The following is a 24,854-nucleotide window of genomic DNA, read 5'->3' on the forward strand; positions in this document are numbered from 1 at the left end:
TGTATGGTCGAAAACAGGAAGCCTGAGGTACACAAGTGAGTTGAAGTTACACAGCTTCAAAGCTTACTGTTGTCTCATGTTGAAACAACTTGTTTGTCCTTTGAAAACTTTTACTGCTTTTATTTCTTGTTTTGAAAGAAGAGTAAGACCTCATTCTTCTTGTAAATACTTCTCTCTCAACATTAAAACATTGTGCCTCAATCCTGAAAGCTCATTGACTGGGAGTACTTGTGACTCTTATCTGTTGAAGGCTTCTGTACACGCTTAAAATATTTAAGCTGTGGGCTTGAATACAGTATCTTAATACTTAGTGCTTACCAAGAAGGAAGTAGACTGGATACCTTATTCAGAAGGCAGGTTATGCAACAGGTGAAATGAGCTTTTTATTTTCAGGGAAAATTACTCTTGAAGTTATTTGAATGCAGGAAAGTACAAAGAAATACAGTTGATTGGAGGGTGTGAGCTATGGTGAGGAGCGTTTCAGTCTCTCTCCCAAAGTAATATATTTAAATTGTAGTTTTATGTTATAATTGTCTAACAGTGTTTATTGGGATTGCCTCTTTTGTGCTGGTATTTTATTCATGTAAAAAGCACTCTACAGAAAGTGTGTTTTAAATTAGATTTCTCCTGCTCCTTGGCCTACTTGGTTAAACACTTGTTTTCGGTATAAGTCATGTTACCTGACTGGGTCACAAACATGGAAAAACTAAAGATGCAGCACTTGATGGAAAATACATTGTGGCTCTTACTGAGTCTTGAAGGAGGAAGTGCAATCTGACTGAATTCTGTGAAAAAACATGTTAACTTTAAAAAATATTTCTGAAATTGTTGGAGCTTGTTTGTAACAGAAGAAAAAAATGTAAAGTGTAAGGAGAAGAGTAGAAAAGTAAGTCTGAGGACTACAAAAATAAATCTAGTAATGAGATGTATGGAAATCTCTTTAGTTCTGCAGTTACAAAAAGTTATGAAGTTTTGCAATTCTGCTTTTTTTTGCTATATGACTGCTGCTGTTTAAGCATCGTGTATCCATAGGAATGGGAGCTACAAAGCAGTGACTTCAGTCTGATGAGCCAGATGTACGCTCCCATGAGTGCAAGGAGACCAAACACTTGGAAATGGCGTTAACAGTGTCGCCTTTTTGTCAGATTGGGAAGCAGAGTTGCTCTTTCAGCATGTAACTATCCCACTGAAGTGTCAACTGTTGCCTGAAAGGTGGCTTTTAAGCACTTGTTTGTGAAATTGGTTTTCATGCTTAAGATTAATCAGATTTGTCATAAGAATGGTTCAGGAGTAATTATACTCTAATTTGAATTAAAATTTGAACTAAAATTGTGACCTAAAAACTAGTACTGAAAAACAATGGAAATCCTATTGCCCTGTTCTTACATTGTAAGTTAAAAGGAAGTATTTTGATTCGTTCTACTTGCTGGAGTATAACATTTATTTTGTTAAGTCACCTCTTAAATAAGATTCTTTTAAATGAACTGTAATAAGCAAATTGACCACACTTTCTAAGCCTTTAAAAATAGAACTGCGGAAATGTGTAGCTGAAGTAAAGATAACCTAATAATTGAAGATTAGAGGATGCTGGTTGAAGAATGTTGGGATGGGTGTTTGGAACCAAAATATCCCCTAAAAATCAGGGAAATAAAGAAATGGGTCTGGGCTTTAGATGGAGAAATGCTATGTGTAGAGGTGATACGAAACTTGATCGTCTTAACATGGCAAAATCCTCAGTGAGTTTAAGCTGCTACTCTACAGTTGTTGATAAATTAAGATATTTAAAGCAGCCATGTATCTGTTGGTGTAAACAACAAAGGTTGGTTTTATATAAGAATATGAGAGTATTAATGCTTACATGCTGTGAGTGATGTGCAGCATTAGAGATGAAATCAATGTTAAATCAACTTTGGGAGGAAGTGTTTGTTCCTTGCACAAATATGCTTTGAAACTAACATATTTTTAGTTGTCTTGTGTTCCAAACATCTGTAAAAATTACTTCAGCTGTAGCACGGTAATTACAAAAACATTAAGAATGTAGCACGCTGCAGTTGCTTAATTTTTGAGAGGAAACTTTGAAAGGAAAGACTTCAGCAGTGTGCAGTGGTGTTCCTATAAGTGAGAGATCGTCTGAGTTCTCTTAACAGGCTTCAATTTAATTCTTAGTCACTGTCCTTTTTGAAAGTGTGTGTGGTTGATTTTGGGTTATCTTGTTTACTTTATAGTCTTTTGTGATTAGAAGTTGTAAGGCACAGGAAATAGCTTTATAGTTCCTTCCTCCCACAAGTTGTAATTCATTTGCAACCATCAGGATGTTTTTCTTGGCTTATCTCTTTCTGTGCAGTTTGCCTTGCACATCTGCCACATAAATTATGAAACGGCTAACTTGAAAAGCCGAAAGTGTATTTCAGATCCTACTGTACCGTAATGAAGATGGTATTGTTGGTCAGAAAGAACAGAATTGCGACTTGCATAGAAAGTCTGTAATAATACCCGGTATTCATGTACTAAATTGGCTGGTGGTGTATTTGTAATGCTTCTGAGGAGGGGCTTAAAATAAGTAACTTCAGGTATCAGCTAATGTTGTAGTGTTACATCTGTGTAACCTGAGGTATTTCACCAGGCATTTTGGCAGATGGGTGCCCATCTGTTTCTTCATTGTCTGTGGACTGCTGGCTTCATGTTTGATATTCATATGTTTCATCTCTAAGGCTCTAATTCTGAGCTATGTGTTTTCTAACAAAAGTGACATTACTGACAGGAGCAAAATGAAAATGCATTAAGTTTGTTACATGTTTTTTGTTAGTTTGTCTTTGCCAAGCAAGGAGAGAGATGCTGGCTGAGATGGAATCATGAGTTCACTGAGGGGAAGAGCAGCACCACTTTTATTTTGGAGACAATTAGTATCTTTTTCTCTGAATAATTGTTAGTAACATTAGGTACATAAATTCCTCAATGTCCATTATATTGTTTGGGAAAACAAGTGGATAAATGACATCTTATCTTTCTGTCCTCTGTCTCTGAAGCAGTCTACACGTTGAGCTTTTTATGGTGGTGACACACTGTCACATGGCAGTGAAATCTGGTGCTGAAATGCAGCTTTCGATTTGACTTTTGTCTTGAATCCTTTTCGTTTCTTGAAACACAAGTTTGGACCAGTGATCAGCTTTAATCCCTCAGCGCCTGAAGGAAGTAACGCTAACAGCAATAAGTAGAGTTAATATACGATGCCCCTTTTTGTGAGGTGCTTCTTGCGTGGTGTGCTGGCCGCTAGTGGTTTGGGAGGTGATGCTGTGCGGATTGGGATTGTTTCTTTTTTAGCTCTCCAGTGCAAATGCTCTTTTGAAAGTATTTCATGCTCAGATGGATAAGTATTAAATGATTTTTTTAATTGGCAAAAATGTTTCTGGAAGCTAATTAACAATTTAGTAGATGCCAAGATTCCCACACCTGGGAGTGGGGGAGACGTATCCTGTACTCAGACAAGTTGTGTAGCTTTTTTATTTACTCTCTACTCAGTAGTTGAAACTAATTTCTGCGCACAGATTAAAAATGGATCATTTAGTACTGAAATAACTTTAGCATTCTCAGAAAGCTTTACATCTTTTCCACTCTTGCTTTACAGGAACCTTTTAATCTAGGTACTAAAAATAGTTTAAATGCATGACTCATAGACAACGAATGGTGGGGATAAGGTCGTGTGCTCCCTTCCTGCCAAGGACTTAATCTTAAATGCATGTATGTCTGTAGGTGGGGGTCTTTTAGATAACTGTATTATGAAAATATTGCAGAGGTCTGCCTTATCTCTTCTCTAGATGTTGAATGTTCACTTTGCTCATGTTATTTTATAGTGCATTTGTTCATTTAAAAGAAAAAAAAAAAAAGATAGTCTCAAATGTCTCAAAGCAAAACTACATTATACGGGGTTATTTTGCCTTAAGTTGTCAGCCCCTGTGCTGATTTTGGGGAAATCTGAAAATAAATTGCTGCTGTTGTGTTTGGATAGTATTCCTAAAATATACACCGTGGATCAGATTAACAATAGCTAGTGGGTCTCTGCCTTTTCTTACAGTGGAAGACTGCTGGCTTCTCAGCTGAAATGGAGCAGAAAAGCCAACTGTTAGGAGAAAATAAGCTGCTGGAGGCCAAAGCCAGCACTGTAACTATAGGAGCAGAGCATTAGCTCAGCCTCCAGATGTCAGTCACTACTGCCTTTGTTCAGAGGTTTATGTTGAAGCTGCCACCATGCTGGTAACAAACCATCCATATGAGGAAGCACTGTTGTTGTCTGGGTGCCTTTCCATAAAAATCATAGTAATGTTTAAATAGAGGTACACAAGATGAATAAATGAACCAGTTGTGTATGTTCTTCCTTCTTCAGTTAGAGTTAAAGCAAATTTTCTTTATGCTGTAATTCAATGGTTCTTAACTATTTATTTTTCAGATGCCATTTATGGTCCTTTGTGGTTGGACAATGCAATCCATTTATTTTTAAATCCAAGAAGTGCAGCATAGAGCTATGCAAGTATATTCTTACTAGATTTTGTCCATGGGGACTCTAGAGACTGTTAGAGTAACAATCTCCTTTGCTGTGTCACCAAATGAAGTGATGAGATTTTATTCTGAGTCAGGAACATCTGTTCTGTCATGGACCAAATTTCAAGTTTGCTTTGCTTTTATTTACTGTGGAAGTCATAAGGAATGTGGAAAAGACTTTCTAAAAATAAAGAACCTGCTAACAAAATTACAGAAAGAGTGAGCTTAAAGTATTAGTATATGAGACTGCCTGTTGAAAGGATAATGCTAAACACAGTTATAGAAAAGATAAAATTGTTTTGGCACTTTAAATAACAAAAGGTTAAAATACTTGTTTAGTGCGAGACACTGGTACCGCACTACATAGTGCTGTGCAATAACAGAGCTGCTGTTGTCCTCTGTTCATCCAGACGCCATCCCCTCTAAGGGACTGATTTTTATTTTTCTTTCTTTAAAAAATGATTTCTGTAGTGTTGCTATTTGAGTAGCATTAATGTTCAAAGTATATGTATGATAGGCATACGTGTGTGTAATGGTTGAATTTTTTTTTCTTCTGCACTTAGTCTTTAAACAGATATTTGCAGAATGGTGTCTCATTGGAAACTGTTAATGGTGGTAAAATGTAAAAGTTTCTCATCTCGGCTTTTAGTATTTTAGTGTTCCCAGTTGTAAAATTAAAAAAAGGAAAACAGAAGGTGCATAATCCAGTGTGTCCTTGGAGTAATAGTTAAAGGCATAATATTATGCACATAGGAGTCCCACGTATACGTGATATTGTAATTGGTTTGAAATATACATGGAAAAAAATTTTTGACTGTGTAACCAGGTTTCTTGTTCCTACTGCTGTGTCCCTCAGCACAGTGGGCAGCTTCCTAGAGGTTTGAGAAGTGTTTCTAATTAGGCTTACCCTGTCCAAGTCAATACCTTTATCATCACTATAAAGAAACTGTTGTGTTGTACCCTCTCTGTGAATTCTGTTTGTTTTAGTTTTCACGAGATTAGCTACGGCATTTGACAAATCTTCTATGGATCTACTGTCCGGAATTGTACTTGTGTCCTCGGTGGCACCACCCATAGCAACAGCAACCCTCATCCTAGCAGTACTTTTAATGGAGTGGTCTGACTCTTGCCCCAGGGCATAGTCAAGGCTTTCAAGTTTGTGCAGAAATATTGACTAAGATCTTTTAGGCTTTCTGATTCCTTAATATGTTTTAAAGTAAGTTTCATTCTGGATGGATGGATGGGGAGATATTTATTATTCTTTTATTACCTTTCATGTATAAATACCTTATTTTCTCATGGTGCTTACTTTCTCTATTGCAGGTTTCCTTTGCACATGCTATTTAAAGGTTTCTGCACGTTTAAGACTGCTGCTATTCGAGCATTAGTATGAAATGCTAAGTTTACATGTTGTTTGAAGATCTGAAACTTTGTGAGATACAGCTCTTTTTTCCTGATGAATGCTTATCTTAGGAATACTTCCTTCAAAAGAACATTGTTCCCAAAATCTTGCAGTGAACTGTAAGCTTCCTTTCAGTTGTAATTTCATGCACTTGAAAGTATTGTCAAGGTGATGAGGGAACAGAAAACCACTGACCATGGAAAAAGTCTGGGAGATATAGGAGATGCTGGGGAGCATGAAGTGGAAATATCTGACTGTGTGGTGTTCTTTTGGGAAGACTGTGGGCATTGAACTATTTACTCTCACCAGTGCTGTGTGCTGCATCTAAGGTTCTAACTGAAGTGTTGAATCAAGTGAACAAAGACAAAAATTGTTCCACCTTTTTCTTTAGCAGGTTTGCTGGTAGTATATGTAAACCATTGTTATGAAATGTTATTTCAGATTTAACCTTAAAGTTTGGTGGTTAATTTTAGAGTAGAGATTATCTGAGAAAGTAGACTCCTCTCATTTCTGTTGCTGACTATGTTCTGCATCCATGTTTCCAAAGTTCCTGGTGCAAGGGATACGATAGAGAGAGATTTAGGAGTTGGTTTTTTTTTCACTGTGGAACCAGCAGTGATTGATGTGGGATAATTAGTTCAGGCACAGGAAAGCTGGTTGTAGAGTTACCAACTGGAAGCTATTACTAGAAGCAGTATAGTTATAGTTGTGTAATATCTTATAAGCAATGGTAACCTCCTAACACATAAATGAGCTGACTTCGGTTACAGCATATGAATCTGTAGTGAACACCTTGTGGTCCTGAACAATGAAAAATCTTCACTCTGAAACAAACATTTCAATTCATGATGTTGTGATTATTTAAATTTGTAATAGAATGTTGGGTGGAAATACAATTATTTTGCTTTCCTAGCATAAAAATGATTCTTAAAAAAAATTTTTTTCTCTTAGTCTGGAAGAGGAAGGCTTTGTTTTTCAGTATTTATTTTGTGACTGTTTTATTGAAAAACACTGAAGAAGCACTGATGTGTTACTGAGAGCAGGGTACACCTCATCGTCACTAATATTGTCCTGAGCGTTAGTAGCTTGATTCATGTATTACTGTGTAAAGTCAGAAGCCTGAGCAGAGTAACTAAAGTACATCTGCCAGGGCCTTATACTGGAGTAAGTTGAAATCAAACACAAATCGAAGTTTTCTGCAGATACTAACACTAGTGAGCGATAAATGTATGGATTCATGTCCACATCGAGGGTTACATTCAGTATCCACTGGTATGGGCGCGGGGGGCAGGATGGGACCCCTTTTAGAGTATGCCTTAAAGTCTGCCATCCTCTGAAGTATTCCTTCAGTCTTCAAGGCTTTATTTTCACACAGGCCGTCTACAAGCTGTCATTCATTTCCTTGTGTCGAAGAACAGTGCTTAGAGGACATTCTCAGACCTGTAGGATTTTATCCTCCTATGCCTGAAAGCTAAAGTGCTTTTCGGACTGGTGCAACTGTGAAGGTGGAAGTGGCAGATACTTGGTAAACTTTTTGGCTGGACCTTGGTAGCTTCTTTGTTCCACTTCGTTTTATATGGGTAGATACAGAACTTCTTGTCCCCTCTTGCTTGTCTGCTTGCTCTGCCTAACACCAGCTAAACGTTTGTACCTCATATTATACACTTGAGGTGTGTGCAGTACTTCAGTCTCACCCCTCCCATCCCTCTTTTCTCTCCTTCTTGCTTATTTCTGGGGTTTTTTTAGCACACTATAGGATACGGCACCTGTATCCCGATGACAGCTTTATCTCAGTTTACAAATGTTGAAATGCAACTTAGAAGAAAATTTGAAGCTATTTACAATTGGCTGAATCCTTTGAAAGATTTTTCTTTGAAAAATACAGACAAAATTGTGGACAAAGTAGTATTTTGGAGGTATTTCATCTGTGGTAGATCTGTTCAGTTTCAAAATATGTTAAAATATCACTTGTAAAATGTATGTAAAACTTTTAACTTTTTTTTAAGATGAAGTATATCTTACTGTCTGATACAGTCAGAGGCAATCGGATGTTTGTAACTACCCACTGGCATTTCACTAGCAAAGCCCATTTTATTCATGGGGAGGTATTTACTCTCAGACTTGAGCTACCCATTCACTGTGGCTATAAATGTAGATGCAGACATCTAAAGTTGAGCGTTCTCTTTCAAGAAATTAAAAGCTAACACTTTGCTTACCATCACCATGCGTATTGTTTCATAGAGGTGTGACAACGCCCTCTCTTGGCTTTTCTGAGCAGTTTTGTTTTTTTAAAAAGAAGCAATACTGATATAATTTTTAAGGGGTACAATAAAGAATAAAAATAATCTGTTGACACTAAGTCTGTGATTTAAAAGACTGAAAAGAAATGTAAGACAAACAGAAAAGAATGCAGCAGTTTGTAATGTTAATGTCAACCCATTTATTTATTTGGTGTACCTTTATTTTGGATGTAACTTTCCAGTTGTGCTTCATGTGTTTAATGTATTTGTCCATGTCAAAAGTTTCTGGAAATGTGCTTGTCACAAGATTCCAGTCGTGCAGGGCTTCAGTTAACAATTTGGGATTAATCCAAATGCAGTCTCGCAGATAACAGGGTGTTTTAAACACTGATCGCGAAGATATTTCTGGCAGCCTTTACTGTTGTATGTCCATCTGTTTGCAAAGCAGACTGTCCATGCAATCCAGCACGATTCCCTGGAAGCTGCCCAGTATAAACTAATCAGAGAGCCCCCCCTGGTGTCTGAAAGTGTCCTTGGATATTAAATTTATATCAATCACAGGAAGTCTTGGCAATCAAGCTAGTCACTTTTTCCCTTCACATCTGGACGTAAATTATTTTTTTGTTGCTAAGGTCACAGGCATCATGGGTAGGGCATGGAACGAGGGCCATAGAAAACATGGGAAAGGAAGAATAAAACTGTATTTCCACCTTTTTAGAAATAGCTATTTTTAAGTGACCTGGAATGATGCCAAACTATACAACAGTTTTTTGTTGGTTTTTTTTTTTCCTTGAAGTTTACATTTGTTGCTGAATTAAATGCGGCTTAAAGATACTTTGTTTTGGAACGCTTTGTGCTATTAGATCTCATCTTGGCATTTATAAAAGAGCTTTCTCCTAGTTGCTGAGAACAATAACTTTACTGCAGGAGGGTTTTAGAAATAGAGCGTATTTCTGTACTTAGAGGGGTTTAACTGCACCTTCTTTCTTTTGACATTACTCAACTTCTGTTGTTTTCCTTCCATTTCTCTCTTTCAACCCTGATGCTCCTTTAGCCATGCACTTTGAGCTCTTCCATAGTTAATAGGTTTTTTGGTTTGTTTTTTTTTTTAAACAGTAAATTTGCATCTTCATGTCTTTTCCAATCTTAAATTCTTTGCTCTAAGAAATGAAGGAAATGCTTCATTTTATGCTTCCCGCCCCCCCCCCGCCAATTCCCCATCAGGTCTCTCAAACAAGCGCTTAAGGAGGGGGTATAAAAACAAACAGAACCTTTCCACTCAGCTCCTGCCTCCCCTGCCTGGGACAAGGGCACTAGTGTGCTAAACGCTGCGCAGCGCCGAAGGCTGGAGCTTGGAGGCTGTGGGGTTTTTTAACTTTCCATGCATATGGGAAATAAAGATGGTATTAGTTTACGTTTGTATGTATGGTCAGGAAAATGTCAGAAACATCAGCTTGAGGGCACTTAGCATAGATGAATTTGTAAAACTTTAATTGCTGCTGTTTGTAACGACTGCTGTGTTACTGTAACGTTTTTATGTAGATAGGTTCTGTTAGCTTGCTGATTATTTATTCAGTCGTGTAGCTTATGCTCTCTTTAGACGCAAACTTGAATAAAATCATACATCAGAATCTGACAGCAGGAATTCTCATGCTGAGAATCCAAGATTAAGTCCAGGAATTTTATTCTGTTTTAACAATTACCTTCTGTGTCCCTTTTCAGACTTAAGGAGATCTCATTCTTGTTTCTGCTGTTCATAACGCCCAGTTCCAAGAACTTTGCTATCCTTATGCCAGATAAAATTGAATGAGTGTTGCTTGAATGCTGCTTTGTGCCGACTCCTGCACGAACAGAGGGATGACTATTAAGCATCTTGATTTTTCTTCTAGCCCTTTCAGGTTCAGGGTAGTTTTTTTAGCAGCAAACAGCTTCTCCACATTGTACAATAAGATAATGAGATCTCTCTACAGTTTAATCAGTTTGACTTTACAATATGGTTTGTATGCTGGACGCAGGCATCTTACAGGGATTATTTTGGTTTCTGAAACCAGTAGTTGTGTGATATACTTTTAAGTAAATTTTCAAACTTTTGATACAATAGGTGTAAACATGTAACTTTTAAGTTATTTCAAATACACTGCAAAGCATGTAGTGACAGCAGAGGCCACCAGATTTACTGATGTTTTATTACTCTTGTGTGCTATGTTGCTCCATAACCAGGGAGCTGTTTTTCAGACATTGTCTGTGTGAATGATGATTTGGGCCTGCTCACTCACCTTAAAATAGAAGAAAAATCATTGTGTTTTCAAATGTATCTGGATGCTTTTAGGGGCACAGAGGAGGTTGCTGGGCTTATAGTTGAACGTTACCAATTTGAGAGATTCATTAAAAAAATAATCACGTAATGACTAGTTTAATATAACTGATACAAAAAATTGCTTCCTTTTTCCAAGTTACGTTTTTCTGTGAACTCATGTAGAGACAGCCTGAGCTCCTTTTAGTATGTGCATTGCTTTAATCGTAATACAGAGTGCTCCGCAGCTTTTCTTCTTTTCCTGTTTTCCTTTAATTAAATAAATTCGAGCTAGGAAACAAACTTCCTGGTGAATCTTACTTCAGTCTTCTGTATGTTGTTTGTTGTGGGTTTTTTTAAGCTAAAACCTGTTTGGTACAGATATTTTTGTTTCCCTTGCAGCACTCATAATTCAAAAAACATCTGGTTCTGATTGAGTTATAAGGCCTCTTGCAAATAACTGCACACCATACAAACCTGTAAGCAAACCGTATCTAGTTGGGGAAGCTGTCAGCTTTGACTCCAGTCGTTGGGTTTGGATTTTAATTTAACCAAAAGCCATTTTTACTGGACTGAATCCAACTGTAATGTAATCCCTAGTTTCTCATCTATGTTCTGGAAGACTAATAGAATAGTAAAACCTTCTTAAATATAACTTAAATGTGTTGTATAGTGTCCTCAGGGTAACTTCTGCACTGAAGATGTTTTCTTTCCCACCCTGTAGAGGTATCTCATTAAGTGAGATATGTACTAGTGTCATTATTAAGTTTTCATGTGTTTCTCAGTTTTGATGCTAATCTTCATGTGTGTTAATTTTTTTTTTCCTTTGCAGCACCAATGTGGTTATGAATTATTCAGAAATAGAGTCTAAGGTTCGAGAAGCAACCAATGATGATCCGTGGGGACCTTCAGGGCAACTCATGGGAGAGATTGCCAAGTAAGTGATAATTTGGCTCAGTGATGAAGAAAAGAAAGGTGCATTTTACACAGAAATGTGAAATTTGCTGCTAAATCAACTCTGTGGTGTGCTGACTGATAATGCTGAAAAGCGGCTGTAAATCAAGCCTTATTTTTAATGCATAATCTTATGATGTATTGAAAGCTGTCAAAAATGAAGTAAATGTATTTTTTTAAATTATTGAGGTTTTTATTTATGTTACCTCATAGTTCTTTTAATATATCTGACTTCCTTGGAGTGTTTTGTGGTTTTTTTTTTTTTTTTCAAAGTGCTTTCTTGTGACTTTTTCAAATAGAGCAAAGCATGTCAAATTCTTCCTTGAACTTTTTTTCTGTTAAAATGGGTTTGGAAGTTGAATGTTTGACTATTTGCAGTGGTTATTAGGGTATCCATGTTAAACGTTATTTTCTTTATAAATTAGTGAAGGTTCTTCTATTGCCTCAGATTTTTAGAATTACTTTTTTCTTTTGTAGTACTAGTATGTAAATTACTTCTATATGAGTAAGAAATAGGCATAGCTTTTTCTGCTGTAATGTCATAAATGTGAATGGACTTAGATCAAGCCTGCCATCTACTGTCAGCCGTAAGTCTTAACAAGCTATTGTGGCAAATCACGGAGAATAAATTTTTTTTACTCCTTTTGTTTAATTCTTTAGGGCTACATTTATGTATGAACAGTTTCCAGAACTTATGAACATGCTTTGGACCCGAATGCTCAAAGACAATAAAAAGAATTGGAGGAGAGTTTATAAGGTGTGTATGTGTATAAACTGGAAGTATTCAAGACTTTGTGTTGGTCTGCAAAGGACATACGGCTTGTTGCTAGTATGTTCTGGTGGAGTGTCTTGTTTAGATACTGCTATATCACTTAACTCCACCAGCAACCCATAATTTATTTCCTGACTGTGTTTTATAATTCTGTTACTGAAGTCAGATGTCTTTTAAATGCTGTATATGAAAAAAAACACTTCAGGTTTTAGAAGTGTCTAAGATACTACTTAATGAAAGTAATAGAGCAATTACAGTTTGCGGATGTTCAAGTATTGGAATAGCATTCACATCTTGAATCTACCCAAAGGAGTTGTTACGGTGCTCCATGAGAAGTAGGTGATAAGTTACTGTGCTATCAAGAAAATGTTTTTGAAGGAATTAAAAAATACCTGAAACAAAATGGAAACTAATCTTAATTTTCTGCCAATTCATAATTCTTTAAAAACTGTAGTTTAGCTTTGAGTGGACCAAATTTTCTTGCAGATCTTGTCATATGAGGCTTTTATGTCCTACTTGCGCTTTGGAAAAAGCACTGAAGCATTTGCATTTTTCTGGTCTTTGGCTAATTAGCATGGTACTGAAACTTTTTGCTTAAGATTATATCAATGCTGCCCTTAAAATAGTGTTCAGTGTTCACTGAATTATGCAAATATAACCTCATTTTTTAGAATTTATGTATTAGTCTAGCTTGTATTTTGTTTTTCTTGATGCTGGGATTGTAACAAGACAGAATTAATTCTAAGGCATGGTTTGTGCTTTTCACAGGTGCTTGATGTTTTGTATTCATAGTAATTGTTTTCCCTGAAGTACAATATAAATTAATATTTAATGCTATCACACATAACTACTTAATGTTATAAAGAGTGCTTGGAATTACTTATCAGGTTTGGGTAGGTTGAAATATAATGATAGCCTTCGCTGATAAAGGCGCTACTTTGGAGAAAGTCCTTTTTTTTTTATTTTTTTTTATTTTTTTTTTTACAGCTAGAAATCCTAAACATTAAATTACTACTTAAATTTCATTTGTTTTGTTGCTTGCTTAAAATTGTCCTGAAATGCGTTTTTAGATATCCATTGCATCCTGCAGAAAGCTACTTAAGTTTTCATAGGAGTTACTTTTCAGTGAAAACCCTTGGAAAATTGTGAACAAAAGTAGTAAAAGAAAATGGTTCATTTAGCAGGGTTAACGTTTGAATTGCTACTGCTATTTTTTAAAATAAGCAGTAGTTGATGAAGGGTGACTGCTTGTCATTTAGTAATAACAAATTAGAGTTTGACAAATACAGTTTCCATATTCTAAAGAGCAAAAGGTGCATGTGGGGAAAATGTTTTCTCTGTGTGAACCCATATAATAAGCATTTATTTAAGAGGGGAAAGTCTATTACTTACTAATTTCGGGAGGGGGGAAGGTTTGGTTTTCCTATTGCTTGTTTTTTTTTTTAAAAAAAAAAGCTTTTGTTCATGCAATCATAAGGTGCTTTGTATTTTTATAGTCTTTGCTGCTCCTAGCTTACCTCATAAGGAATGGATCAGAGCGTGTTGTTACAAGTGCCAGAGAACACATTTATGATTTGCGATCCCTGGAAAATTACCACTTTGTAGGTGAGCAATAGAAAAATCTTATAAGCAAATTAAAACAGTAGTTGGAGTTGTCAGTCACCTGAACCAGCTTAGAAGCTTCCCCAGTCTAATTAGAATGTGACTGTTGCCAGTTGTGTGAAGAGTGCAGAATCCAAGACGTGGGACCCTAGAGTATTAATTAGTGAAGACAAGAACTTGCAGAAAAGACTGGCTAATAACAACAGAACCAACACAACATGAGTGTTCGGGTTTATATTAAAATATGCACTAGAGACTGGTCCCCTGTGGTGTCCGTAAAGGAATAGCTTTAATCATATGGGAAGAAAAGGTTAGAGCTCCAAAACACACACATCTGTTTGAAGCTGGGGTTTTTTCCTCCCACCAAATAATATTTACAGTGCAAAGGCAGCCGGGCCAGTGTGTGTTTTGAATGTGAAAAAAGCTGGGAAAGGAGCACGTTTAGCTTGTAGTACATCCCAACTGAAAACAATTTTTCAAAAATTCAGGTTTGCACTAAGACTAAGTTCTTGCAATTAAACTTTCAAAAACTGTACTAAAAAGACTGTGGAAAAGGGGTTATATTTTGAAGGGTTAAAATTGTTCAAGTTAAGAATATAATTTCTGTTTCTGTTAATCTTTTCAATGTTTTAGCAGCAGTTAGATGTTTCTAAATATACCATTCAGTGAAAACTGTCTCCTGTCTAAGGATGAAAACTTGTATTGAAACAAAATATTTGGTCCCTTTTAAACAAATGCAGTGGACCTTAGTAGCCGTAAGATCTTTGAGTGCTGTGTTCATAACTGAAATTTTCTCATCAGTTTGTTCAGTATTGCTGCCTCTAATTTGTGTTTTTCTTTTTTCTCCTCTTCCATCTGTTGTATTTATCTTACATTGCCTGTACAGACGAAAATGGCAAAGACCAAGGTATAAACATACGCCAGAAGGTAAAAGAAATGGTTGAATTTGCTCAAGATGATGATAGACTTCGGGAAGAGAGGAAGAAAGCAAAGAAGAACAAAGACAAATATATTGGGGTTTCTTCGGACAGTGTTGGAGGGTTCAGATACAGTGAGTATTAGGCTTTCTTGGTCAGGGATTGACAATCTCAACTTTTAACTTGGCTTAGATAACAAAGATAACTTAAGGAATTTCTAAGATGCTCCTTTAGATGCTTTTTCTTTATATATCTTTAACTGTCAGTGTTACTATTATAAGAAAAACCTTGCACATTTTCCACAACCTACAAATTTAATTACTTTTAAAATCTTCCAGTTAATCTTTTTTAGATGATAACTAACTAGAAGCTTATACAAATTACATTAGTGCATTGGCTTAGCGAAAACTTAACTGTCTTGTTTTTATCCATAGACAGAGTCTCATTGTGAAATGAATGCTGCTGTAGCAAAAGTAGATAAATCTGCTCATGTAAGTCAGGGTTTCATAGTCAGTTTTTAATTAAAAAAAAAAAACCCACTGCAGCACAAGAATTGCTTCACCTATTCCTGCTAACCTCTTTTAGAACCATTGGTTAATTTGGGTTAGGGCCCTAACTAAATTTTTTTTTTTCACCTAAAATATTAGGGTGAAACAATGTAGATGCTAAATGCCATTAGGCTTTTTGGTTTCCCAAGTAATACTGTTTGAATGCTTGAAAGGTATCTGTGGATTATCTGTATGGATTCTGATGTTTCAGACCTTACTTTAAATATGTGCACTAAGAACCTTGTAAGTGATGGAGCTTATATTTCAGGAGTTTTGTGATACAGTTGTTACTGTCTGAGTTTGTGTGTTTTTAAAATCTCATTTGATTATTACTATAAGTCTGTGCTTTTTTGAAGGAAGGCTCCCAGAGGTAATAAGAAATTTACTTTTGTGTAGACATACTAAGCTTGCAGCTGGATGTTGGTTGCAGTAGGACCTTCATTACTAAGGTCCTTTATTTACAAACACATACAAAACAAAACCACAAAGGAGGAAAAAAAAAAAAACCATCCCAATGCTGTTGACAGGTAGACTGATGTACCCTTGCTTCTGGAAATAAATCCACCCATTTTGCTGAGACCACTGATATTCTTCATGTGTGCAATGAGTTCTGTCAGACACTTGCATCTTGAGCATGATGTGTTTTTAAGATCTTAGTCTTAGAAGACGTAATGCCATCACTTGTCTTTGTTTAGACAGGACACAGTTTCCTCTGACAGCCTTGGCTAGATAAAGGCACACAACCAGTAATATGTTTTGCTTATCAAGTCCAAGTGTGCAGCTTCTTTCTTGCTTCCCAGTCTCTGCCATGATGTGTAGCAGGGATCTGAGCTTGAACTGGCTTTTATGTCTGATGTATCCCAGCATGTCGTCCGTGATCCAGCTGTCAGTCTTGAGATGCTTATCTGTGTTTTCTTTGGCCTGAGTAAATCCTTGTCTGCTTTTATTAAGGGATGGGCCCCAAAGTCACAATGGCACAAGGCTCTGGTTTGCTAGAGTCAGTGACTTCTTTGAGAGAAGGGTTTGGTGTAAGATCTGAGTGTAGTAAGTGCAGGAATTAAACTTCACCTGTCCCCCTCTGGTGCTATGTATGTTTTTTTTACTCTTGTTCACTGTGAGCCTTAAATTGGCATTCTTCTGACAGGTTACTTCTGTATGTTCCTCTGCTCTCCCTTTTCTTTCTATGCAGAGTAGTTGAAAATCTATATGTTCGTGGCAGGATATGTCTTGTTTTATTATATTCTCTTAGGCTTTTGCTACCTGCTTGGGATTCTCATGATTCTCTTTTCAGGACATGCTTATGAGTCACTGCATTTGTACGTTAAGTACCTCTCCCTGTGTTCTTTCTCTGAGCTAATCTTTTGACTTGCTCTGTACAGATTCGTGATCTATCCCTGTATGCTGGGTAGAAATCTTTCTTCATATGCTCTTTAGTTATCACTGAAGTTTTTTAATTTAAAAGACTCTCATTTGTCTTTGTATTTCATTTTTATGGTAAAGGATTTTTAATTATCCCTCAATTGTTGATTAAAGTAAAAAAAAAAAAATCTTTCTAGCAGTACAAACCAAACTCTTTCCCAGGTCAGACTTCTAATCTAAAAGATTCTAGTTATTTAAATACAAAGTGCTTATATTTTCAGAGTTCTCCTTAGTTCTTTTTGTCCTGAAAATACCAAGCTCTTGGGGTTTTTTATTTACTTTAAAATCCCTATCGCAAAGGAGATTCTAATGGAATCTACGTTAAAATGCTTGCGAGCTGGACATAAACTGAAATAAGGCCACTTTATTTTCCTGCAAAATTAAGTGGTACATTTCTTAGCAATTTCTCCTTTTTCAATGGTAAAGATCTCACTGAGTATCTTGCTGATTTGTAACAGGTTCTCTACTTCAAAAAAGTTTGTTTATCCTTTATGGATCTGAACAAATATCACTGGAGACTTGTGCTTATCTCTTGAGTAAGAAAATACAGCTTCTAGTGTATGATATTATCAGACAGGTATAAGTCAAATTTTGCACCTTATAGTGCTGGAATCCATAACTTTCTTTTTAATAAAAATGACTTAATTGAATACATCTTGAACATTACCTGAGCTACAATATAATTTGTATGTAACTTGAAGTAATTAATTTTTCATCATTCTTCCTTTCTGCTGTTCAATTTTCCTCAGGTTAAGTAAAAAAAATTTAACTAGTCTTTCACAAAAATGCCTGTTTAATCTGTGTGATGCCCCAGAATATAAAATGTTTGTCTGAAAGTGTTGTCTAGAACTGAGCTATATTGGGCTGTTTTATGTAACTATCTTTTCGGCAGAAGGTCTGATGTAAGATCACAGTACAAACTAGTGAACTATGCTCTGCTTTTGATAGTTAAGTCTTTGTTAAATGTGAGTGGTGTTTTTTCTTTTAAATTAAACTCAACTCGGCTGGGCATGTATATAAACTTTCTTAATGAGATTGTACAGCAAACATACAAACAGCTGACAGTTTTGCTTTAAGCTAAGATGCCAGTATGGAGGTCTTGAATGCTTGGTTAGAAAATAAATCTTTGATGTATTGATAATAGTGTTTAATAAAGATGTTCAGGGTGCTCAGTGGTTGCTGATAAGTGAGTTCCTTTACTGCCTCTTGTTTTTGATCTCTTTAAAATATTTTTTTAATCACTGAGTGTGGAAAAGAAAGAACAGACTGTTCTCATGCATTGCACATGTCTTTCAATATTTTGGTACTATGCTTTCATGTCAATGTATAAAAAACCCATTGGTTTACCTCTGAGCTGTGTGCTCAGAGGTGTATGGAATATCATGCGGTAAGTGACTGTTAGAGAACTGGCTCGTCCCGTTTCCGATCAGCTGCTCGTGCAGCCAGGGTTGACTGTGCCTCTTCTCCAGCAGAGTCCAACAGTACCCTGATGTGCCGTGCTGGTGCAGTGCATTTACGATTGTGTCTTGTTGTAAACAGTCTTTGAATCTGCATTCCTGCCACTTAATGATTGGCATTATATGCTGTGCCTTGCGTCAATAGTGTTGATTCAGCACTGTGGGAGCTTTCTGGTTACTTTGAAAACTTGTAAGGTTTATGTATGTAGGGCAGTGGGGCTTGAGAGTGATTCCAGAAAGACCACAGGCTGTGGGGTTTTTTTGTTGGTTTTTTTGGTTGTTTTTTTATGTTATCTTCAGTATTTCTTATCTTAATGTCTTATACAGGTGAAAGATATGATCCTGAGCCCAAGTCAAAATGGGATGAAGAATGGGATAAAAAACCAGCTTTTCCATTCAGCGATAAGTTAGGGGAGCTAAGCGACAAAATTGGAAGCACAATCGATGATACAATCAGCAAGTTCCGAAGGAAAGATAGAGAAGACTCTCCAGAAAGGTGCAGGTACTAGAGTTATTTTAACATTAACTCATTATGTGAAATTGCTATTATAAAGCTCTTTGACATTTCTGATGATTAGTTACAACACTCTGCCATTCTTTTGGTCTGTATGGAAGCATGTTGGGGTTCAGTACCTGCTTCCTGGACTTCTTAGGCCTTGGGGAATAATGTAGCTCTGTCAATAGTTCACTGCTCTTGGCTGCCTTCCATTACTGCCTGTAGCTTGGATAGCTGCTGGCAAAGCAGGGAATTTGGCTGAAATTTCCTAAGCTATTTCTTGTCTCAGCAATTCAGTGGTCTTCCTTCTGCCAGTACACTGGAGGCTACGATTTAGTGCTACAGTTACTCTCAGTGCTGAAGTGTGAAGAAGAGGGAGACATAAAATTGCTTAGACCTACCTTGACACAGTACTGCTTGCCTGAGCTGATCTCAGGAAGAACAGGCTGCAGGTGACTTTTTTTTAAAAAAAAAAAAAGTCAATTTTAGTTAAACCTTCAAGAAACTTGCTGTATTTTACATCTGGCCATTAAATTTTTTCAGTAAGGAAGAAAACCTACTCTGCTTAGCCTGCAGAAAGAACTTTACATACATCACACTTCAACAGGTGCATTGAATTTTATTATCAGGAGATCACATTGGTACTTAACAGAATCTGAAATTGCTGTAGAGAAAGTGCTCAACTATATTGAAGTAATTCTCTTTTGGGAAACAACTTAAAATTTAAATTTGCACTGAGATTTGATTAATTTTTTTTTACAGGAATATCTCCAGATACAGTCACACATACATATAAAAATATACATATAAAAGTTTACATACATATGAAAGTGCACATGTATATGCACACATGAGTATCTATTACAAAATTTAAGCAATTTTGAACAGAACAAAAAATAATTATAATGGTAGCATTTCTGAGAAAAAGGCAGTGTGGCCTTCTTGTTAGGGCATTAATAAATCATAAAACTGGTGTTCTTTGCACACATCAGGGTTCCCTCTTAGAACTTACTACCAATAGACTACAGAGAGGAGGGATCAGAAGAAAAGTAAGCAATTTCAGATTTGACAATGGTGTATTGCTGTGTGCTTTTCTGTACTTACCTTTCAAAAGCAACTTGTCACATGATGTCTGTAAAGCTCATTATCCACATTTCATGTAGAGGATGTACAGTAAACATTTGTTTAAATCTCATATCCTTTGCTTTATTTCTGAATGACTCCTGGTCTCTTACTTGTGCTGTTAAAATCTTGCACCTTCCAGTGTTTTAGACAGTCCTATCTGCAGCCTAATCTTTATAAAAAGCAGCTTATTTTGAGGACTTCACTGTACATCTCTACCCCACGTTACACTGATCTTTTTCTCCGGTTAATATTACATTTTTCATTTTTGCTTTGCTCTTGCAACACTTGGTAAATGTGAGGTGCAGTATTTGTCTCGAAGTTTGAGAGTGATGTACTTGGAACTTAAAATAAAAGGATGATTTTTTGGGGGGACATACCTGAGCAAAACCAGTTTGGTAGTTGCAGGTTATCTTGCCATAAGTAGTAGTCCAGGTTGCAGCAGTATGGCTTCTCTAACATTGCTTTGGCTACCAGCCTGAAATTTCCTTTTGGCTTCTCTTGGTACGGTGATTAGACAAGATAAAAGGCATTTTATCACAGTGTTGAAATGGAGGGGTTTCTTTCTCCAAAAGACATCAAAAGATCCAAGAAGACTGAACTCAGGGTTATAGAATGTCTTTCTATTTGTACTTAAAGATACTGTAAATACAAACCTCATAATTCATTTTGTATTAAGAGAATGCTTTATTTTGTATGAAGTTAAATATTGAAACCGAAACATGAAATTTTAATTAACATGCGACTTAAGCTCACAACAACATAACATTCCTTTTGTAAATGCTTCATGAAATCCATGCATTTCTGTGTTTTCACACTTCAGCAATTTCTTCTAAAAACACAACAGAAGCCTCCAAAAACGTAGTAGTTTATTTGTAGCCTGCTGCTATATAATAATGTTGAATTAAGTTGCCGTTTCTGTTACAAAAGTGACTAAATGGTGATACTAGCTCGGCTGGCAAATCTGCTGTTGTATGTTCTATTGTTTCTATCTTAATAACTGTATAAATCATTATTACTTCAGTACTGTAAAGCCAGTAAAGGTCCTGAAGCACAAAGAGTAAATGCAATGTGCACATCTTCACAGCGGTTAATGGAATTTCGATGACACAATCTTTACCTCCAATATAACCAGAAGAACTCGTACAAACTTCTGGATTTCTGACTCTGCTTGCAAAGCTAGTAGCTTGCATAGAAGGAAAAAAAGAAGCTTGAAGTAACGAAGAACTTAACCTGTGATATTGCTGGCTTCATTTTACAGTAGATTTCAGTGAAACTGCAGTTCACACAGATAACTGGAGAAGCCTATTCTGCTTTATTTTTTCTTTAGAAGAAAAATGTTGATACTGCTGAGGGGAACTAGATTCTTTTTTCCAGTAATATATCCCTTTGGAAGTAGAGAATACCAGAAACAATACTCCAAGGGGTGGGAAAACCTCCATTTTTCTTTCATAGTGCTTGTTAGTTGTTAGGTGTATAAACAGATTCCTGCCCTGAGTCTGGCCTTGTATGCTGAAGTTCTATTTTCTAAATTACCTGCAGATATACAGTGATTCTTCTGAACTACCACACTTTTAAAATAAGAATTCTTAAAACTCTGTCAGTTTCTCTCGTATTCAGGAAGATTGATGCAGGTGTAACAGAACAGAAAGGAAGCAAAACTTTTAGTATGCCTATAAAAGGCTGCAACAGCCATGTTTAAAGGCAACTTCCATGTAAAGGATTACTTTAGTAGGGTATTCAGATAATCTTAAAGTATCAGTAAACTATTTTTATTGCCTTAAAGAATGTTCAGAAATCCCTCACACAAAGAAAAAGAGCATGTATCCATACTTTGATTTCTGGAAGTTGCAACCATATACTTCCTTTGTAGATGTTTTTCTTTAATTATTTGGTACAATATTAGCTCTAATTTTTATTTTTTAATTTTATTCTGCGATTCTCAGATGAAGGACTGCAATTTTATTATTCTGAGCACAGTAAACACACTTAAAGGGAACGTTAATCTGTAATATTTCTTCTTTTTCTTTTTCTTTTTCTTTTTTTTTTTCCCCCCCTAATGTGACCATTACAGAAAAATAAAAAACATCTCCTGAGACAGTTTGGAAGCAGTGCAGGTTATCATATTGTCATAGAAAATTGAGTATTGTAATATTTGTCATGCTTTCTGGCATATATGTTTAATTTATTTTCTCAAAAGCTTTTAGACATTTATTTTGCTGTAGATCACCAAAGACTCACTTTTTCCATTCTTACATTAGTGAGATTGATCTCTACCACTTCTGTAGCAATATTGAGAAGACTTTGATGGTTGTCAGTCCACAGTCCTCAATCCACAGAACGTGTATGCGGACTCGGCGAACTCTGTAGTGATGACAAGAAATACATTGCAGCAGGTTTTAAGAGACTGAGCCTTAGTTGTGATTGTCCTGGTCGCAGTTACTTTCACCACACATCTAAAAGGCAACATCACCCACCCTCCTCCGAGGCTTTTAGGATGGATGTACCATGCGTGCCATGCTAATGTGCAGATGTGTCACAAATGAAAATGTGGTTAGCGTTCCGCTCTGACGCGTTTGTGCATGTAGGTAGGCTATTTCCAGATGTCCAGAACTGGAACAGCAGGCCTGGTGTTGCAAGTCAGGGTGGCAGTGCCTTGGAAGGGTAAGGTTAGGTGATGCCGTCTGGGCTCAGTCGTCGGTGTGAGGCTGGCTCGAGCAATTGCCAGGAGTTGCTAGGTTGGCCAGCAGCTATGATATTTTTCTTTTAATAATAAAAAAGGGAGTGAGCACTTGTATTCACTGATGTTAATGAATTGAGCCATCCCCCAGTAGTGAGTGAGTAATATGCGTAGAGGAAATGACACATGCGATGTATTCCAAAAAGCCCACTATTGTTAGCAGAGAACAAAGGCTACCTTCCCGAGTATAGTGCAGTTACTGTCACATTCCCACTGACAAAGGGACAGCCTTTCTTAAATTTTGCAGTTTTAGTATTCTAATGCATTATTAAAATATAAAAGCTTTCCACTTTCAACTAAGTTGCTATGGGAATTACTATTTCAAAATACATTTCACTATTTTAGCTTTCTCTACAGCAGTTTTCACTGTTTGCGTACAAGTCTTACCTTGATGGTAACAGGCAACACGACTGTTGGTGGGGGGCAATTGGCTCGTTCATGAAAGACTTAAAATACAGAAGTAGAAATGTAACAGACTAAACAAATATTATGCAGCGATATCTAAAAAGTGTTCACCTAAAATGGTGACACTTCTGTTCTTTTACATTTTAAGAATAAATGTGTGTTCTCCGATAGAAAATGAATAGCATCATTGCATTGAGTAATTCTGTAAACATTCTTCTTCCGCAAACATTTTAAAGACTATAGAAGCTTGTTTCTCTGGAAAGGGAAATGAGTTGAAATAGAAATGGAATTCTTGAAACGTGAAAGGTGTACCTGTATTTGGTTCGCTGCTTCTGTCTCTTCGTGTAAGTACTGAGCAGACCTGCCAACTTAACTTTCTGTTGCTGAAGTGTTACATAATCTGTGGGGGAGTTGCTGTCAGAAGGTAATTAATGTACTGGATTGAAACACTGATTTTCTATTATCCTCTGCTGTGGACTTTCAGTTAATGTTTAACAAAATAACTTGCTTTTCTTCATCACTTGTGTACAATAAGTGCAGTACTGTGTTATGTAGATGCATTATGTAAGGGTCAAACATTTCCTTTCTCAATGTAGAAAGAAGCAGTATTTTTAGTATGAACCATCACTATAAGGAGCTACAGTAACCAGAATTCCTGTGGCTTAAGCTAGGTGTCCACTTAAGTAACTGAGAAGTCCATCACAAATGGTATTCTATCACTTTTGTTTTTCTAGTGACAGTGATGAGGAAAAATCAAGAAGAGGTAAATCTCCCAAAGCTGAATTTAAAGATGAAGAGGAGACAGTGACGACGAAACACATTCATATTACACAAGCTACAGAAACTACTACCACCAGACACAAACGCACGGCAAATCCTTCAAAAACTATTGACTTGGGAGCAGCAGCACATTATACAGGGGATAAAGCAAGTCCAGAACAGAATGTTGCTGCTCATACTGCACAGCCTACAGCAAAGGTGAGACAGCAGGAGAGCACAATAAAACATTATTTTGGAAACTCTTTTCTTCTAACCTCTGAGACAGTTTCTAGTTTAGGGTAGAATTTTTGTTGTGCAGCCTTCAAGGGAACTATTTCATTAAAAATGTTCAGTTGGAGTTTTCAAAAGCTGTGGAACAACTTGTTTGATTGCTTTAAGATGTAGAATTTTTTTAAATTTAGTCATTGCCATGTTTTAGTCTAAATAAAATCTTGACCTGAAGTGTGAAGAATTCTCTGAACCTGCACACTTATCGAAAAGTTACCAAATTCTTCACTTATTGTAAAACAAACAAACAAACCAAACAAAAACCCTGAGCCACTAGCTTTTTGGTATTTGATTTTCAGTTTAGCCATGTTCCAGTGATTGTTGGCTTCAAAGGCAAATCTGCCATCTCTCCAAAGGAAAAGAAAACAAAAAAAACCTGCAAAAACCCAGAGAACTTCTCAAAATCATTTACGATGAGTGATGACGTCATGAGATAAGACCTGTTGTGTAATTTCTTCTTCAGGCTTCTGTACCCTCTGGCAGCAAGTCTTCTAATGACCTGGTTGATCTGTTGTTTGATGGAGCTAGCCAGCCAGTCTCAGCAGGTAGGCAGATTTTGGTTTTATTTTCTTAATGCATAATTTGAACCAGTCCTGAGGTTAAGCTTGTTCAGTGTTATGTGGATAACGAGTAGTGGATAAACCGAGACATGAATGCTTAAAAAAAATTAGAGCTGCCTAGAACCTTTTGTGGCAAGGTACTGTATGTGCTATTGCATGGGACTAATAAATGTTAGCACAAAGATTAACTGCCAGATCAGTCTGTCAGAAACTGTGTTCATAATGCATTTATTTATAATTAACTCTAAAAGCAAGTGCAATCCATTCACATTCAAGCATTTCCTAGAGTGCAATTCAAAGGCTAGGCGGCTAGATGACTTAATATAAGCTTTAATCTAATGCAT

At 36.5% G+C, this 24,854-nt stretch overlaps 1 protein-coding gene across 1 annotated transcript in view; it reads left to right on the forward strand.

The window, feature by feature from the left end:
• The window catches only part of CLINT1 (clathrin interactor 1), a 52,236-nt gene that overhangs the window by 16,202 nt on the left and 11,180 nt on the right, over window positions 1-24,854 (forward strand). Inside the window, exons 2-8 of the mRNA XM_086759081.1 lie at window positions 11,304-11,408; window positions 12,086-12,182; window positions 13,694-13,802; window positions 14,686-14,850; window positions 18,468-18,642; window positions 23,638-23,881; window positions 24,414-24,495. Coding sequence (XP_086615207.1) covers window positions 11,304-11,408; window positions 12,086-12,182; window positions 13,694-13,802; window positions 14,686-14,850; window positions 18,468-18,642; window positions 23,638-23,881; window positions 24,414-24,495 — 977 coding nt within the window. The remainder of the gene's footprint in view (window positions 1-11,303; window positions 11,409-12,085; window positions 12,183-13,693; window positions 13,803-14,685; window positions 14,851-18,467; window positions 18,643-23,637; window positions 23,882-24,413; window positions 24,496-24,854) is intronic.

This window comes from Chlamydotis macqueenii, chromosome 14, assembly GCF_036417535.1.
Source record: "Chlamydotis macqueenii isolate bChlMac1 chromosome 14, bChlMac1.mat, whole genome shotgun sequence".
Taxonomy (NCBI): Eukaryota; Metazoa; Chordata; class Aves; order Otidiformes; family Otididae; genus Chlamydotis; species Chlamydotis macqueenii.